The sequence below is a fragment of the Notolepis coatsorum genome, assembly GCF_963971535.1.
Source record: "Notolepis coatsorum genome assembly, chromosome: 9".
NCBI lineage: Eukaryota > Metazoa > Chordata > Actinopteri > Aulopiformes > Paralepididae > Notolepis > Notolepis coatsorum.
The window spans coordinates 129,769,251-129,786,739 of NC_140173.1; the positions used below are offsets into that span (position 1 = coordinate 129,769,251).

General features: G+C 48.4%; 1 protein-coding gene across 1 annotated transcript in view; it reads left to right on the forward strand.

The window, feature by feature from the left end:
* fmn2a (formin 2a) overlaps positions 1-17,489 on the forward strand; it is a gene marked incomplete at its 5' end in the record, with an annotated part of 139,297 nt that overhangs the window by 46,267 nt on the left and 75,541 nt on the right. Inside the window, 3 exons of the mRNA XM_084321997.1 lie at positions 1-715; positions 2,092-2,233; positions 13,793-13,880. The exon at positions 1-715 is cut by the window's left edge and continues 163 nt beyond it. Of these exons, the coding sequence (XP_084178123.1) occupies positions 1-715; positions 2,092-2,233; positions 13,793-13,880 (945 nt within the window). The remainder of the gene's footprint in view (positions 716-2,091; positions 2,234-13,792; positions 13,881-17,489) is intronic.

Here is a 17,489-nt window from a genome sequence, read left to right on the forward strand (position 1 = left end):
TGGGAGCTGCCAACCACAAGTCCTACCAGATGGGAGGAGGGAGAGGGGCAAAGAAGAAGCGCCAGGAGGTGTCCATCCAGTCCTCGCCTGTGGAAGAGGACTTTGAGCTTGAAGTGCCTTTGAACGGAGGGTCCGGTGGGGTATCTTCCTCCGCCTCTGCCCCGGCCCTGTCTTCCTCCGGCTCCACTGTCTCCAGACCCACACAGGGCTTTGTTTGCACCTGCCAGCAGAGGCAGCAGCAGAGCAGCACCCACCACCCACCTCCTCCGCCTCCCCCACTGCCCCAGCTGCCTGGGGGGATGCCCGTGTCCCCTCCACCCCCACCTTTACCTGGGCAGGGGCCGTGCCCACCGCCGCCCCCTCCCCTGCCGAGCTTTGGACCTCCGCCAGGTATGGGACCACCACCACCACCACCACCACCACCTCCTCCACCTGGCATGGGTCCACCACCACCACCACCACCACCACCACCTCCTCCACCTGGCATGGGTCCACCACCACCACCACCTCCTCCACCTGGCATGGGTCCACCACCACCACCACCTCCTCCACCTGGAATGGGTCCACCACCACCACCTGGCTTTGGGCCACCTCCACCACCTGGTCCCCTGCCCTCTATGATGGTCCAGGAATCTGTCCTGGGCAAGGCTGTCGTTGAGCCACCGAAACCAATGAAGCCCCTCTATTGGACCCGCATACAGCTGCACGCCAAGAGGTAAAGCACAGGAACAGATAAACCCAGTTTAGGCTCTTTTTTTACTGGCTGATATATCTTTGTCGTCACCGGAAAGTCATAGTTTGCCAAACTTTTATTTTATCACAAAATTACAGAGGATCAATGGTGATACAGAATAAAAAGTCACACAATTAATACAATTTTAAATATTGATTAAGATTGATTAAGAATAGTTTTTTGGATACATACAAAAATGGCTTGGTACCAAATGGCCTGTATCTTTAACCAGAGCTGGGTAACGAGATTCGAGAGAGACTAGACAGTTTTGCCTCATCAGTATTCAGTAGTTGGCTCAACCACTCGGGGCAGGGGGGGGGGGGGGTGTATAAACAAAACGCATGGCTGATCATGTAAAGTGTAGATAGACACGGGTCATTCGCAGGAACGTATTCCCTGAACCGTGGGGACTGGAGAGGAGGTCTCACCAGGCAAGATAAAGATCAGCCACGCTAACCAAGAGCCATAAAGATGCTAATGCAGTGGAAAATGAGAGAAAGATGTGCGCCAGGCAGGCGATGTGGTGAGCAGAGGGCTGAGTTGAACCGGGTGCTCTCTCTCCATATTCAGGCCAAGGCAAAACATATAGTTATTTATTCCCACTTCAGATTTAGTTTACTTTCAAGTGATCTTCCCACTTTTGTGATTGTTCATTATGCCTGGGAGATTACAATTGGAATCGTTGGTCTCAAAACCTCACTTCGAGTTCTTTGGTTCTGTTCTGATGTGGAAAGAGCATTTGATACTGGAGTTTTTTGGAAATACAGAGAATTGGGCATGATCACTTTAGACTGGAGTCAGAGCAATTGTTTGAGAGGTCGATACAACATGATACTGTGAAAACGAAAGGAACAGTGTAGATCATGATCAATTTATATTTCCCAACGAGAAACCTGAACCGAGAAAACTAGTATTACCCTTGGACCGATATAGTAAAACACAGTCTGCTCTACTCTAATCAAGTGAAGAGACAGGCCCAGACATGACCCAATTGGGATCCCTATACCCATAGTTTAAAGAAACATGCCAACATTTTGGGAAATCAGCTTACCGTCTTCTCCAGAGAGAGACAAGAATATAGATACCGGTTTCCTCTCTGTGCGTTCAGTAGAACGAGTATCAGTAGAGTATCTTCTAGTCTCTCTCTGGATAAGACGATAAGCTAATTTCCCAAAACGTTGGCGTGTTCCTTTGAGAAACCTAGATCAGTGTCCACACGGCTCAGCGTGTAGGTGTTAGACGGAGAACCATGATAGGTCATTCTATAGATTTTTAAATGATATGCTGGACACATCTACTCTACACATCTACATTACACAGCTACTCACAAAATACTTCTTCTTCTCTCTTTCATTTAGAGACAGTGGCTCCCTGGTGTGGGAGAACATTGAGGAGCCAACAGTGGACTTTGACGAGTTTGTGGAGCTGTTCTCCAAAAGTGCCATCAAGGAGAAGAAGAAGCCATTATCTGACACTATCAGCAAGTCCAAGGCCAAGCAGGTCTGTAACACGTAATATAATATGAGCCGGAGTGACTACCGGTATTATTGTGGAGATGGATTTGATCCCAGGAGATTCTATTATGATGGATATATTTGTTGATTGCGCCTTATGCTAGATTACTTTATTATTCCGTTATGCACTGTGAGGGTATTACTTTTCCAGAGAGATATGCAGTCTATTTAAGAGCATTATTACTACCATAATTACATTCTTCATTGCTCATTACTATTCAAGTCAGAACAGTGATCTTACCTATGCATGATATTCATAATCAGTGTGAGCTGCTGTGAGCCTGAGTCTGGCTGGTGGTGAGAAGTCTCATGTTCCAGACCAGTCACAGCCAGTCAGTCTCAAAGGCTGATGCAAATGTTCCTCTGTGCGCCGCCGCCGCCTTGGTCTCGTCAGAGTTTTCAGCAGTTTCATGCATACAAAGGTTTGCTCGCACTAAGTGCTGCCAAAAAGTGTGGACATCTTCACCGCATGCTTTTTAGCATTTGGATAAGTGTCGCTTGGGAGAGCGGCGTGGATGTCAGTGAGACTGTGCGGCAGGAATGAATCTTTCATAACATCACAGTGCTGTCACTCGGCCAACTCAAACTGATAAGAAGGCAGGGCTTCAGCAATTTTGGAAACAAAAGGGTTGTGTAAGAGACACATTTCTTTCGTGTGGACATGTAGTTCACGGAAAATAGAAAAGAGTTCATAGCTAAGGAAATGTTTATTTTAAAAGCCAAAACACTGTATTATCAAATACAATTGAATAATATAAATAATAAAAAAAAATATATATGTTTTGATTTTTACTTCATAAAAGGTGTCTCTGGCATTGCTCAGAGAGCCGGGCTGTAGTTTGGGGACCCCTGCCTTCGAGGGAACAAACCTGTTGATTTTGATGACCCTATAACGATAGGTTATGACTATAACCAAGTTCTGTTAGTTAGGGGCGATGCTTGGCATCACACTGCACTATCTCGCGTACGTGCACGCGTACTGAATAAACCACAAATGTACCTCTAATACCAGTATTAGTCTGACCACACCCCTCATCAGCTTACCTTCATAAGCAGGTGTGTGGTCACCTGCTCTCCTCCTTCCCAAGCTTTCACCACAAGGTGAGGACAAGGGCTGCAGCGGCCGTCTGATGCCAAGCATCGCCCCTAACTAACAGAACTTGGTTATAGTCATAACCTATCGTTCTGTATCGTTAGTGGCTTAGCTTGGCATCACACTGCACAAGGGAGGCCAAGCGGAGCCACTGGCTGACAAATACACCCCGCTGACAGCCCCCCCACAACCATCAGAACAGGGAGGGCCGAGCCCCCCCGACCCCCCCCTAATGGCGGGTAGCCCCCCTATTAGGGACGTCACGGGAGGGCGACGGACCCGACCGTGCGAAGAGGCACTCAAGCAACTCAACGCACAGGGTGAGCAGACCGTGGCTTGACCCCACGACTACACACACGCACAACCCGCATGCCACCCGGGAACGAACGGAGGAACAACCTCGTTACTGCCCCCAGAATCACGGGGTCAAGGGCAAACCCAACCCCGTGGCAAGGCCGTAGCAGCGGAGCACGAAGGAAGACCCAGACCCACCAAAAGGACTGGACTCCCTAGAATGGGGGCCCGGAGAAGTCCATGATGCCAGCATCAAGACCCCACCAGGTGGGCACGTAGTGCCCCGCCCCCCACATCGCCAGCGTATTCGGACAAAGGCCCCTCAGTTACTGCACCTGGTATTCCCAGGCGGAATCCCATCCAAGTACTAACCAGGCCAGAACCTGCTTAGCTTCCGAGATCGGACGAGATCGGGCGTGTTCAGGTCGGTATGGCCGTAAGCCGAGCGGGCCCCGTCCCCCCAATAGTACACCGCCTGGCACACTGACCCTGCAGAACAGGCAGTCAGCATGGCCGTAAGCACACAAAAAAGGTTAACCAACGGAAGCAGGCAGCGCACCGGGAAAAAACCAGGCAACAGGCTGTTAACCCTAGCCTGGAGACTGCGGACGAGACAGGCGCCAGAGGGGACAGCTGAACACAGCCGCCCCGGCGGAAGGAGCGTAAGCTGGCGGTGTTGCATGACCAAGCCTCCATTTAACAACCCCCACCCAGAGGGGTCGAGGCAGAGAAGGCTGACACGATTGGCAGACGTCATGAACGTGCAGGGGCACCCTCAAACGGTGAACCCGGGAGTTGACACTGCTCCAACACACCAGGGAATCAACCACCTTGGTGTTACCCAATGCGGTGGTTGTTCCTATAACCCCTCAAGAAAAAACTCCAAAACACACCTGCGGGTATACACCGGCTATACCGCAGTACAAGTGTTTCAGTTTCCAAAAAGGGTTAACCCAGGCCTACGGGTCGCAAACATCACTTCGGACCGGGCCTGGCGGTACGGGAAGCACAGGGTCACCAGAGGAGGTCAAAAAACCACCCCCACAGGCCCCTCTCCGCCATGCGTGAGAGAGGAGCGAAAAATAATGGAGAACCAGCCCCTAAGCACACCGTACCTGGTATTCCCCGGCGGTCTCCCAACCAAGTACTAACCAGGACCAACCTGTGTAGCGGCCGAGATCCGACGAGATCGAGCGCGTACAGAATGGCATGGCTGTAAGCCATGACGACAGTGCTGAGTAAAAACATACCCAACCAGGGTCTCCATAGCGCTTAACCCTGTGACACCCAGACCGACCTGGCATTTTTCCCCCTGAAAAAAGCCCAAGTCCCTCAGGGTACCAGAACAGCAGATCTGCATCCCCGGCGGACAACGGGTTCAACTGATCTGGACCAGCGTGACCAGAACCAGTCCCGTGCCCTAACCACGCCGACATGCCTACTCCAGGAGAAGGGCAGATATGCGTGTTGATCTTAACATGAAAAGAAGGCGCCACCCAGACGTTCGGACGAACCGCGCCTGGTGGCCCACCCCAAGGGCGTGAGACCCCACTACATATGTTCAGATCCATCCCGTCATCATCCCCCAGACATGAACGAGAATCCGTCGACAACCCACCCAGGTCATGGGATGTGGTCGTCGGAAGAGGAAAAACCCCCATCTCAGTTGCTTTATAAAAACGCTGTTTCAACCACAAGCAACCAAGGCGTGCCAGTCAAACGCCTGTTTACAGCGAGCTAGCACTATACGTGCGTCGGGACACACCCCCATCAATGAACAGGCTATTTAGACCTGTCATCGAATCCCCAAGGCGCCCAGGGGAACGACAAGAGGGGTGTGACACTCCCTAACTCCAACACTTCTGGAATAGAAAGAAGGAAGCATCAACAGTATGTATCCCAGTCTACACAGCCGGGGTAAAACATTTTCACATTTTTACATCCCACCACCCTCCCATAGGAAAGAGACGGGGATCCCCAGAGAGACTTCCCACGCGAGCTGTACAGATTGAAAAGAATATATTGCACCTCGAGCCATGTAAAAAACTGGTTTTAGGGCCTCCGGGGAAGAGGCACTGAACCCATACACACTCAATAAACGAATTGAATCGAATATACATACAATAGAAAAGGACCCTTCTAGAGGGTCCACTCACTTTGACAATCTGAGGAGGAAGGCTCTGTACTCTGATGGAGGCTTCCTCACATGGAAGAAGGAGTCCGAACTCACAGAAGGCCTGAATAGGCGCTTGGTGAGGAGGAGCCCTGACCACCCCCCCTGAAAACAGATCCATCACATGGACCTGAACAGCACACGGAAGTCCTACCAACAGAGACGCGCACGGTGACGTACTCTATGGCGGGGGAATTCCTGCGGTGCACACGCCCAATATACCAGGCCGTGGGACCAGTAACTCCCTCCCCCCCCCCCCCCCCCCCCCGTAACGTGCCGAACCGCCACGTGACAGGAACCTTGAAGGACAGGGGGTGTACCCCTGACCGACAGAACAATGGGGAGAGGAAAGGTTACCAGTTCACCCCTTTACGACCCCACACCCATGATACGACGTAACGACAAAAAGAGAATATGACACAGCCATAGTCAGCTCTATGAAGCGTTTCACAGCTCCACACAGCGCATGAGCTAACCTGCTATCTGATTTTTACTAAGGAAAAACACAGAATAGAGAGGGCTCTAAGAACCCCGGTCCAACATACACATGTGCTTCTGTGGCCAGTACAACCCAGTTGTAGGTCACATGACACACACAACCCATCATCACCTACAAAAAATGGCAAAAACACTCAACAGAGGAACGCCGTTTTTTTCACAATGAGAGAATACATCATTCCTGATTAGTATCGACCACAGGCCTTGCTAAGCACACATGACAGCAACCAAACCAATTTCCCTTTAGGAAATAAGTTTCTCCAGCAGATTTAGCACAACCTCAGCAATCAAGCTAAGAGTTACATCGTATCCCTACCACACAAAAGACACAATTAATGCACAACATGTCTGATAGGAGGTGATAAAGTCCCCAGGGAACCGGGGGGGAAAACACAATCCTCCTATTTTACCCTCAATACGGCCAGTTAAAACAGGAAAACCTGTTAATGTGTGAACACACTGTTCATTGTCATTACAGTCTGAGAAAGAACATTCTTTTACTCACTTGTCACCAAGCATAGCTTCATAGGTTAGTTGCCTTAGTAGTGAGTACACGGTACACATAAACACCATGATGTTTCTCACACAACAACCAGATCAATACATCACGATCTGCACGGAGAAGCTAACTGCCAGTGACAAAAACAGCTCACACATAACCCGCAACGTATCCTAAATGCATTGCAACAACACACGTTTTGGGAAAAAACACCGTTATTCACAATACATTTAGCAAAGTAAAACCAGAAGACGTGTTATGAGGCCTGGTCAACCCCGTTCCTACCCGGAACGCAGATCAGCGAAGTGCAGTCACAAGACACCGTAGAACACAGCCGTCCTGTGTTGTTCGATCCGGGCAGCGTCGCCGCTCCAACCAGTCGCTACAGTCCTCTTTGTTGACGCAATCCCCGTCCAGGCTCAGGGCAGGGTCGACGAAACATCCCCTGTCAAGGATGACATCGCGGTCAAGAGTGTAAAACATGTTAAAATCAAAGCACGTTCAACAGAATAGCATCAAGCTAACGGCGATCAGAAGCGAGCTCCCGGCGGCGCGCGAGAAGCTAAGCTACCCCGCGCCAGCCATGGCCATAGCAGCAAGCTAACGTTACCTAGCGACCACGACATGCTAGCCCCGCAGCTAACAGCTGACTGGCTAATAGTAGGCCTTAAGCAGGCCATGCAGCGATCCAGCAGGCTAACGCAGCAGTTAACAGCTGACTGGCTAACCGTAAGCTATGAACATGTAAACAATGACATAACACTCACCCAGACAGGCCGCCGTTCTGAACCTCTCCTCACTTTTTAAGAGAAAAGAGAAAACAAGATTTTTTTTTTTTCTTTTTTACCTGCGCTCTTGGGGGGCCACATCAAATGACGTGGCGGGCCGGATTTGGCCCGCGGGCCGTGAGTTTGACACCTATGCTCTAGTGCTTCCATCAGGCCAAACATTCCATCTACAAATGAACGTATTTCTTGACTGTTAGTCGTACAGTCACAAAATTTGCTGTGAATCGTCATGACCCCTAGAGGGAGAGACCCTGTGACCTTTCCTCTAGCACCACCTATGGATTTATATCCTGGGTCTATTGAGATAAAGGCAACTCTTGTTTCCATCATCTACCCAGTCAAATGTTGCGTGTGAAAGAAAATAGGGAGATTGTTAGGCCTTGGCGGAGGTCCGCACTCTACTAGTGCATTCTTCTAGTTGGACTGTAGAATTGGCATTGGTGAATTGGAATTTTTGTGAGCTTTTTTATTGGGAATTTGTTGATTGATAAAATGCCAAAAGGAACAACAGAATAACACTAAGGACTTTTAACTGACATGCTTCTCTCCTTTACTATTGCACTTTGTTGACTCATTTTGTTTTGGTCTGACGTGTGGGTTGGAGTTTAACTTGGAGTAACTTACTATACTGTGGATTTCTCCAGTCCTCTCTTGGCAGAGCCTGAGATTTGGCCAGCAATAGTAACCCGCTCTCCTACACCTACTGAAACCCAATCCACACATAAAAAAAAAAAAAAAAAAAAATTGCTATCCGCTGTCCATACTGGTCTCCAGTCACACCCCTGATTGCCCCTATTCGTCCTCACTGTCCCTCCCCGCCCCAGCCCCCCTGACTTTCAGCGAGTGAGTGATGGGAGGAACTGCTGCAGCCAGACAGTTATTATGTGGTGTGAGCTCTGGCTCCCCTCGTGACCAGCCAGTGGCGAGGAGCCAGTGGCTCGCGTGCGGTGAGGAAACCTCACAATCGTGATGACTGTCGAGAGACGGGGTGGGGGTGTGGGGTGCGGGGGAGGGGGGGGGGGGTGGGTGAGAGGAGTGCTGGGAGCTGTATATTGTGATGTGGTTCCTCTGTTGCTGTCGGTATGACTTAAAATATTTCCCCTCGAAACTACTATGAAACTTCATTAATTGATGTCCTTTTCTGTCATGCACCATATCGAACCCTGAGATTTGTGCGTTGTGTCCTTTATTCTACATGCGAATGAGATGTTTATTTCTCATACTGGAGTGAGAGGGATAGTAGAATAAGAATGTGACTCGCGCTTCGCAGAAGCTGAGTCAGAAATATGACTGGATGTAGGCTGTCTACTGTAGCCTAACCGCCCAGAGCTCCTTGAGAACAAAAACTTAGTGTCGCAGGTTGAACCATCACTGTGATGCGAAACAGTCTGTTGTTCAAGAGAGCATTTTAAAAGCCAAAACACTGTATTATCAAATATAATGTTTTTTTTTTTTTTTTTTTTTTTCCCTCCTTTTTCCTCCGTTTTTCTCCCATCCCAATGTTAGTCGTTATGCCAATTCCCAATCCCCTTCCTGGTCGCTGCGCACTTACCCCCTACAGTCGGTCTGGGAGAGTGGAGGCTATCACGTGCTTCCTCCGACACATGTGTAGCCAATCAACCGCTTCTTTTCACCTGGCAGCGTGGACTCTCACTGAGAGGGTGTAACGTGTGGAAGGATCACACTACCCCCCTTAGATCCTTTCCTCGGTGAGCAGGCGCCCCGACCGAACTGTAGGAGTCACTGTTTACAATGACCAGGACCCACCCACCAGCTTTCCCACCCTCTAACACTGCCAATTGTGTTAGTATAAACAACCAGCCAAGCTGGTAGCAATGCCGAGAGCTGGGCTCGAACCCAGCATCTCCTGCACTAGTGGCGAGCGCCTTGCCCACTGCGCCACTTAGCCGCCCTCAAATATAATGTTTTAATTAAAATTGTATTTTACAAAATGTGTCTCTGGCATCGCTCAGACAGCTGGGCTGTAGTTTGGTACCCCTGTTTTAGAGGAACAAACCTGTTGATTTCAAAATGGCCACGTCGGTAGAATGCCTGAGTCTGTTGTTCAAGAGATTACGTTTTCCACACAAGCTTCCTCTTTTTGTAACACAAACACCACGTCCGTTCTTTCCAACGCCGCAGTCAATACCTATAGAAGGACAGCGGCAGTTCTCAAAGCAAGGTGGTGTATTATTATTATCACTCCATGCCATGGGGCTGTCCTGGTCGCTTACAGTATCACCTCAGGACGGTCCTGGGTCTAGTCCTGCTGGCGTCCAGTGATCCAACCCCCGGGAAGAGATGACACACAGGGGGACGAGGAGATGACTCTGACCACGGCTGCTCCGGATAGGTTGGTGGGTTGTTATTCTTAGCACCCTATCAGTATCGCAGCATAAGCGGTTTTACCAACATGCCACCAACCCCATCAAGTCTCTTCTGTAGAGAGTAATGTGGAGTTTCTATGACATGTGCTCTGGTTGAGGCCCGGGCACTGGTGGTGAAACAACAGAACTGTCTGAAGCAGTAGAGACAGCACTGCCCTGCTCTGCTGGTCCTGCTGCCAGAGAGAAAGAGTGGGTTGACTGTCCACCACGAGCCCCCGGGGTTGTTCTCATCTACAATGGTAGTGATGGGAATAACCTGGCCAGTGCAGCACTACTATGCTATCGGTTCAGGGAAACTTGACTGTATAGAGCTGCCGGAGACGACAGTATGAAGCCAAGTCTGGCACTGCATGGTAATCTTTCCCTCAAGCTACCTGAACACAAAGTAGCATTATGTCGGGCACATCCACATACCAGGCCCTGGGAAGATTGATCATATTTTACTTATAAGATGTGTGTGTGTGTGTGTGTGTGTGTGTGTGTGTGTGTGTGTGTGTGTGTGTGCGTGCGTGTGTGTGTGTGTATGGGTGTGTGTGTGTGTGTGTGTGTGTGTGTGTGTGTGTGTGTGTGTGTGTGTGTGTGTGTGTGTGTGTGTGTGTGTGTGTGTGTGTGTGTGTGTGTGTGTGTGTGTGTGTGTGTGTGTGTGTGTGTGTGTGTGTGTGTGTGTGTGTGTGTGTGTGTGTGTGTGTGTGTGTGTGTGTGTGTGTGTGTGTGTGGATGGGTGTGGGGATTCAAGCTGCTTGAATCAAAATGACCATAATCATGACAGGATTATGCCACTAGGGGGCCTCGTAGCAAGAAAGTGCTATGGGCCCCCATAGCTAGTGGGGTCCCGGGTGCATTTTCCCCCAGGAAGACATTTTTCTCTGGAATACTCATTCCTATGGTCTTTTGTTGAAGGAAATGTCACAACATGTTGGGCTTTAAACAGTATAATAGGGTTCCTTTCAAATAACATATTAATGCTATCTTGGGAACATACCATCGCTGTCGGATGAAAAATACTCTAGTTTTGGTCATTTAAAACGAAGATGTTACACAGTAATCATATATTATATTTCAATGGCCTTAGAAAGTTATGCATCCATCCATCCATCTGTCTTTCATTGTGAAATAATATTACTGATATACTGCAAAGGAAATGTTACTTTAAATCAATCAAACCAATGTCACATTGACCTCGGTTATATTGCCAGACCACATGCGGCCCGGTGAAATACTAAACGTCACGTTATGCAACGCTCCGGCTGAGCTTTGTCGCACTGATGGAAGGCTGATAAAATATGATTGATGGATCGCTGGCCCGCTGAAATCACACGGCCACACTATCTGTCCATCAGTGGCACGTTGGGAAAGCCGTTCAGATGCTATATATCTCCGCGGGGCCGTCCCCTGGTGTTGTGGCCTATAAGCCGCGCTGGGAACCGAGAGCACAGTTCGGCTCGCTGATGTAACTTCCTGTGTGTGTTTTGAGGGGTTTGCGGTCTGTGTGATCTGGGTTCGATGGAAATGGTCTGTCTGGATCGCGGTATATATAGGCTAGAGTTTCCTATCCCATCCGCGCACCAGTTTTACTACCCAGGGCTCCTTTTTGCTTACTCAGCCTAGCTGTGGTCAGTATAGCCTGTTTGGACACTGTTTGTCGTACATGATAACAACAACAGCAATCGATTTGCATCTCGACACTTGGCTGTTCGACTTCATTGTTGTTCGGTTGTGTTTAATTGTTGCCAGACCGTTTGTGACTGTTGACCTTGAGATAAAGCAGTCCTATTCCTCTCCTCTCAAAATCGGTATTAGTGGCCTGCTGAGGGGAAGGCTAAGAGAATTATTAAGGACTCGAGCCACCCGAACAACTGCCTCTTTGAACTGCTGCCGTCAGGCAAGCGATACCGGAGTCTTATGGCGAGCACAGAAAGACTCAGAAGGAGCTTCTATCCCCAGGCCATCAGGCTGCTAAACGAACAATAATCGCTAAACGAACAATAATCACTATGCAACAACCATCAAATGCACACAGCACACACACCCACACGCACACACTCACTCAAACAAACAACACACTGCAGCACCCACTCTCCACACTTTAGATCACACAAACACACTTACACTTTATATTTATTGATAAAGGATTTGCACTACAACTCGTACACCTACTGTGAACTGTACCTAAACTGCACCTCGTCCATTTATGCCTTGCACTATATAGTATTGTATATTAGTACACTGCACAGTATTGTATATTGTATGGTAACTACGTCTACGAACATTGTACATATGTCTAAACTGAACACTGTGACCTCTTTTTTTACTTCTAATTTTTACTATTTTTACTATGTTTTTATTTCATACTTATCTTGTCATGCACAGTCTCTGGAGCGCAACAGTAAGAAGCATTTTGTACAAAAGTATTCTGTACTTCTGTATGACAACTATTAAAGAAACTTGAAACTTGAACTTGACCCCTTGACAAAGCTTTCTCTCAATTTTGCAGTAGCATGAAACTTAATCTGGGCATAATTACTGGGTTACTGGGCATAAATACTTATAAGTCTTATAATTAGAGCTGGGCCGTTAACGGCGTTAACGTGCTGCGTTAACGCTATACTATTATTGCGCGATAATATAATTAACGCATTAATCTAAAAAAAAAAAAAAAAAAAAAAACTTTTTTTTTTTACCTTTATTTACCCAGGGTAGGTTCGCTGAGCACAGATGCTTTTTTTCAGGAACGCCCTGCTTCACATTCACACAGTTCCATTCACACCTGGGAGCTGCCCAGTACAACCACAGTTGACACCATTGGCCACTGCGCAACTCCACTGGAGCAAGTTTGAAATGATTCTTCCTGTTTTGCTCCTGAGAGTGTGCTAGATACTGTACTGTACTGGTAATATTATTTATTTGTGTTAACTTCTGAATAAAACAACTTATTAAACACAAGTACAAGTACTTATTGAACATTATTTTGATATTTCATTACCAATTATCATAGCAAAACAGCTTTTTCAAACAGTCTGTAATGCATTTTGGAAACGGGAGATGGGCTCATGGTGTAATGGGCCACCTGGCCTGAGAAACATAAGGAGGAAAGAAAAAGTAAGGACTTACTTCTGGTCATTATTTGGGTAGAACACACATATTTTGAATGCCTTCGGCAGTTTTTTTTTTCTTTTTTTTTGAGCCATTTTTATCTAGATTAATCTAGATTAAATCCAGGATTGCAGATAGATTAATCTAGATTAAAAAAAAATTATCTATGCCCACCTCTACTTATAATATATAAGTCTATACTTAGTCGGTCATATCTGAATGTCAGCCCACCTCTCCCCACCATGAGTACAGTACACATTATCAATGCCAGAAGTGGAGGCCACCGAATGGAATAATACTACAGTATGTCTGGTAAATACAGTAAGCCTTAAGTTCTGGATGTTTGAAATCAACCCTATCGAATGATGAGGGATGTGGAGAATTGGAGAGAAGGGGAAATTATTGTCAATCACTATAATCCGACTAGACTGGATTATCATTTGCATAATGTTTGTGGGTGACTTGGCTGAAGTTTCTCTCCCATTAAAAGTAAAAGATAAAGGAGCTGCACGCTTTTTGACCTTCTCAGTAGTTCAACAGTTTAATACCGTGTGTGTGTGCGTGTGCGTGTGTGCGTGTGTGTGTGTGTGTGTGTGTGTGTGTGTGTGTGTGTGTGTGTGTGTGTGTGTGTGTGTGTGTGTGCGTGCGTGCGTGCGTGCGTGCGTGCGTGCGTGCGTGCCCAACCTAAAGTTGTAAATGTTCTCCTTCTTTCTTTTCCAGGTGGTGAAGTTATTGAACAACAAGCGCTCCCAGGCCGTTGGGATCCTAATGTCCAGTATTCATCTAGACATGAAGGACATCCAGCATGGTGAGTGAGATCATGTGTTCAGTGGTTCTCATGGTTGGGTGCTGCCCAGGAACATGGCTCCTTCAGGGAGCTCCAGGAACATGGCTCCTTCAGGGAGCTCCAGGAACATGGCTCCTTCAGGGAGCTCCAGGAACAGGGAGCTCCAGGAACATGGCTCCTTCAGGGAGCTCCAGGAACATGGCTCCTTCAGGGAGCTCCAGGAACATGGCTCCTTCAGGGAGCTCCAGGAACATGGCTCCTTCAGGGAGCTCCAGGAACCTGGCTCCTTCAGGGAGCTCCAGGAACATGGCTCCTTCAGGGAGCTCCAGGAACATGGCTCCTTCAGGGAGCTCCAGGAACATGGCTCCTTCAGGGAGCTCCAGGAACATGGCTCCTTCAGGGAGCTCCAGGAACATGGCTCCTTCAGGGAGCTCCAGGGGTTTCTCGGTACATTTGTTGTTGTTGTTGTTGTTGTTGTTGTTGTTGTTGTTGTTGTTGTTGTTGTTGTTGTTAATAAAATCCGCTACAAAAAAGGTTCCCTCCCTGCCTGAAGATATTCATCTCACTCACACAATCAACATAAATGGAGGACATTTACTACTTCCCTTATAGTACATCCTCGTAGATAGGACAGCAAAAAATAACTGCCCAACTATAGTAGACAGTTCTCATCAAGTTATTCTCATCATAATTTATAAATATCTTCATGGTATTACATTTTTTTTATCACAGTCTACTGTACCATGAAGTACCATGACCAAGAACTATGGAAATAGCATCTGTATCATGAGAATATTCCATGGTAATATTTAAAGGGGCACTTCACACAAATATTCTGCATGTAATCTTGCACAAGTCCAAAAATCTGTTTTGCATACATTAGTGTAAATGAGTTTGTATATGGCCACCAGTGATGTCATCAGGGACATTGGATTCTTGTGTTAATTACAGCTCCACAAAATTATGTACAGTAGAAATAGCTATACTGTACCTCGTCTTATAGGGACTATTCCTTATCATTTAATTGAGCTGCAATTAACACAACACAAGGATTCAGTGTCCCTGATGACATCACTGGTGGCCATATTCAAACTCATTTACTCCCAATAACTGTCAAGATTAACTGTGAGATTATGTGCTAAATAAATCGGAATCGTTTTTTTGGTGAAGTGCCCCTTTAAGCACAAACGTGGTACCATGTGTGGGAGAGCCAATGGAGAGCCAATTAAATGTTTTTTGGTTTGTTTCAGTTTGTGTTCGATTTGGTCAAAGAAAGACCTGTTTTGAGTTACAGTAGTTTGTGAGTATTGTTTGTGTTGAATAAAAGGTTTGGTCAGTTCAAAGTCTGCTCTGCCTCAATTGATCCCGTCACATTGGTGGCCCTTACAGGGAGATGTTTCTGAGGCTTTTTTATTTTTTCATTGTTTTTGTATTTTTTGGCTGTCATTTTGGCTTGTTATGAGGACTTTTAGTGGTGGCTGGCTGAGGTCTGTGGCTGGGGAATGTTAGCCTGGAGGGAGCAGTGGGATCCTGGCTGAGGTATGGCAGCCTGGAGGGAGCAGTGGGATCCTGGCTGAGGTATGGCAGCCTGGAGGGAGGAGTGGGATCCTGGCTGAGGTATGGCAGCCTGGAGGGAGGAGTGGGATCCTGGCTGAGGTATGGCAGCCTGGAGGGAGCAGTGGGATCCTGGCTGAGGTATGGCAGCCTGGAGGGTGCAGTGGGATCCTGGCTGAGGTATGGCAGCCTGGAGGGAGGAATGGGATCCTGGCTGAGGTATGGCAGCCTGGAGGGAGGAGTGGGATCCTGCCTGAGGTATGGCAGCCTGGAGGGAGCAGTGGGATCATGGCTGAGGTATGGCAGCCTGGAGGGAGGAGTGGGATCCTGGCTAGGTGGCGGAGAGCCGGACAGGCATCGGAGAAGCGGTGGCGATCATGCAGAGGCAGGCGGCAGAGTTCCCAGCCTCTGCACTGTAGCAGCTAGCGGCGCTGGGGTTCCAGCCAACACCAGCTCTGAGACAGCCTCCCCAGCCAGCACTGGAGTCCTACCTGGTGCCGGCTCCACAGTGGCGGTTTCCAGCTCTGGCAATGCCCCAGCACTCATCGCTAGCACAGACAGTTCCAGTGCCTTGCCCAGTGCCGTTGCCAGCACAGACAGCTTGGGGGCCTTGCCCAGTGCTGTTGCCAGCACAGCCAGCTTGGGGGCCTTGCCCAGTGCCGTTGCCAGCACAGCCAGCTTGGGGGCCTTGCCCAGTGCCATTGCCAGCACAGCCAGCTTGGGGGCCTTGCCCAGCGCGAGCGCTATGGTGGCGGACTCCAGCCCTTGTAACCTGTTCCCCAGCAACCCAAGAGCTTGAAGCTCCAACACTGTTTGATTGATTGATTGAAAACTTTATTAACAGATTGCAGAATGGGTACAATACAGTACGGCTCAATACAAACAACTGCTAAGTGGATGCAGACCAGAAAAAGACTTTCGTCTTGTTTACATCAGGATCCCCCATTTTCTTTTTTTTTAATTATCTTTTATTTTTATTTTTATTTTCTCCCCTCCCAATGTTAGTCGTTATGCCAATTACCAATCCCCTTCCTGGTCGTTGCGCACTCTACCCCCTACCGTCGGTCTGGGAGGGCGGAGACTATCACATATGCTTCCTCCGACACATGTGTACCCAGCCCACCACTTCTTTTCACCTGGCAGTGCGGACTCTCACTGGGAGACTGGGAGAGTGTAACGTGTGGAAGGTCACATTACCTCCCTCCAGATCCTTCCCTCGCTGTGCAGGCGCCCCGACCGAACTGTAGGAGTCGCTGTTTACAACGACCCGGACCCACCCACCGGCTTCCCTCCCGCTGACTCTGCCAATCAAGCCAGTATGACGGCCGGCCAAGCCGGAGGCAACGCTGACAGCCGGATTCGATACCAGTGTCTCTTGCGTTGGTGACAAGCGCTTAGTCCGCTGCGCCACCGCTGGGTCCCCCATTTTCAATTTGTCAAGACATTTATGACATACAGTACTGTGTAAGAAAAAGAGAAAAAGAGACCATAAAAAAATATATACATCCAAAGGGGAAGAAACTGTACACTGGGGGGGGGGTGGACATTTACCGGGGCCAGTTTCGAATAGCGGCCTCCCGTAGGTGCTCTTTGAGAGCGGTTTTGAAGGGATTCACATTCCTTTACGGCTGTGGGTAGGGCATTCCACATTATTGTGGCATAATTGCGAAACGTGTTTAGTCCCTTGTTTTTTAGCCGAATCTGGGTTTAACATGATTTGTGGAGCTCCCTCTGGTGTTGTGGTCGTGGAATTCACTGACATTTGGGAAGTATTTCGACATGTACATGGGTACCTTAGTGGTGTAGTGTATCTTGTAGACCAGGCCCATTGCAAGTTGCTGTACTCTGTCATCTACTCTGTCTGCACTACTGTAGCGCCCACCCTGGCTACATTGGCTGGAGGGGTGCCCTCCTGGGCTGCAGAGCACCTACGGGAGGCTGCCATTCGAAACTGGCCCCCGTAAATGTCCGAACACCCTCCCACCCACCCACCCGCCCCTAATGTACATTTCGCTCCCCCTCATATGTATATATTTACTGTTAGGATCTCTGTTTAACAGTACTGTATATTTGCAC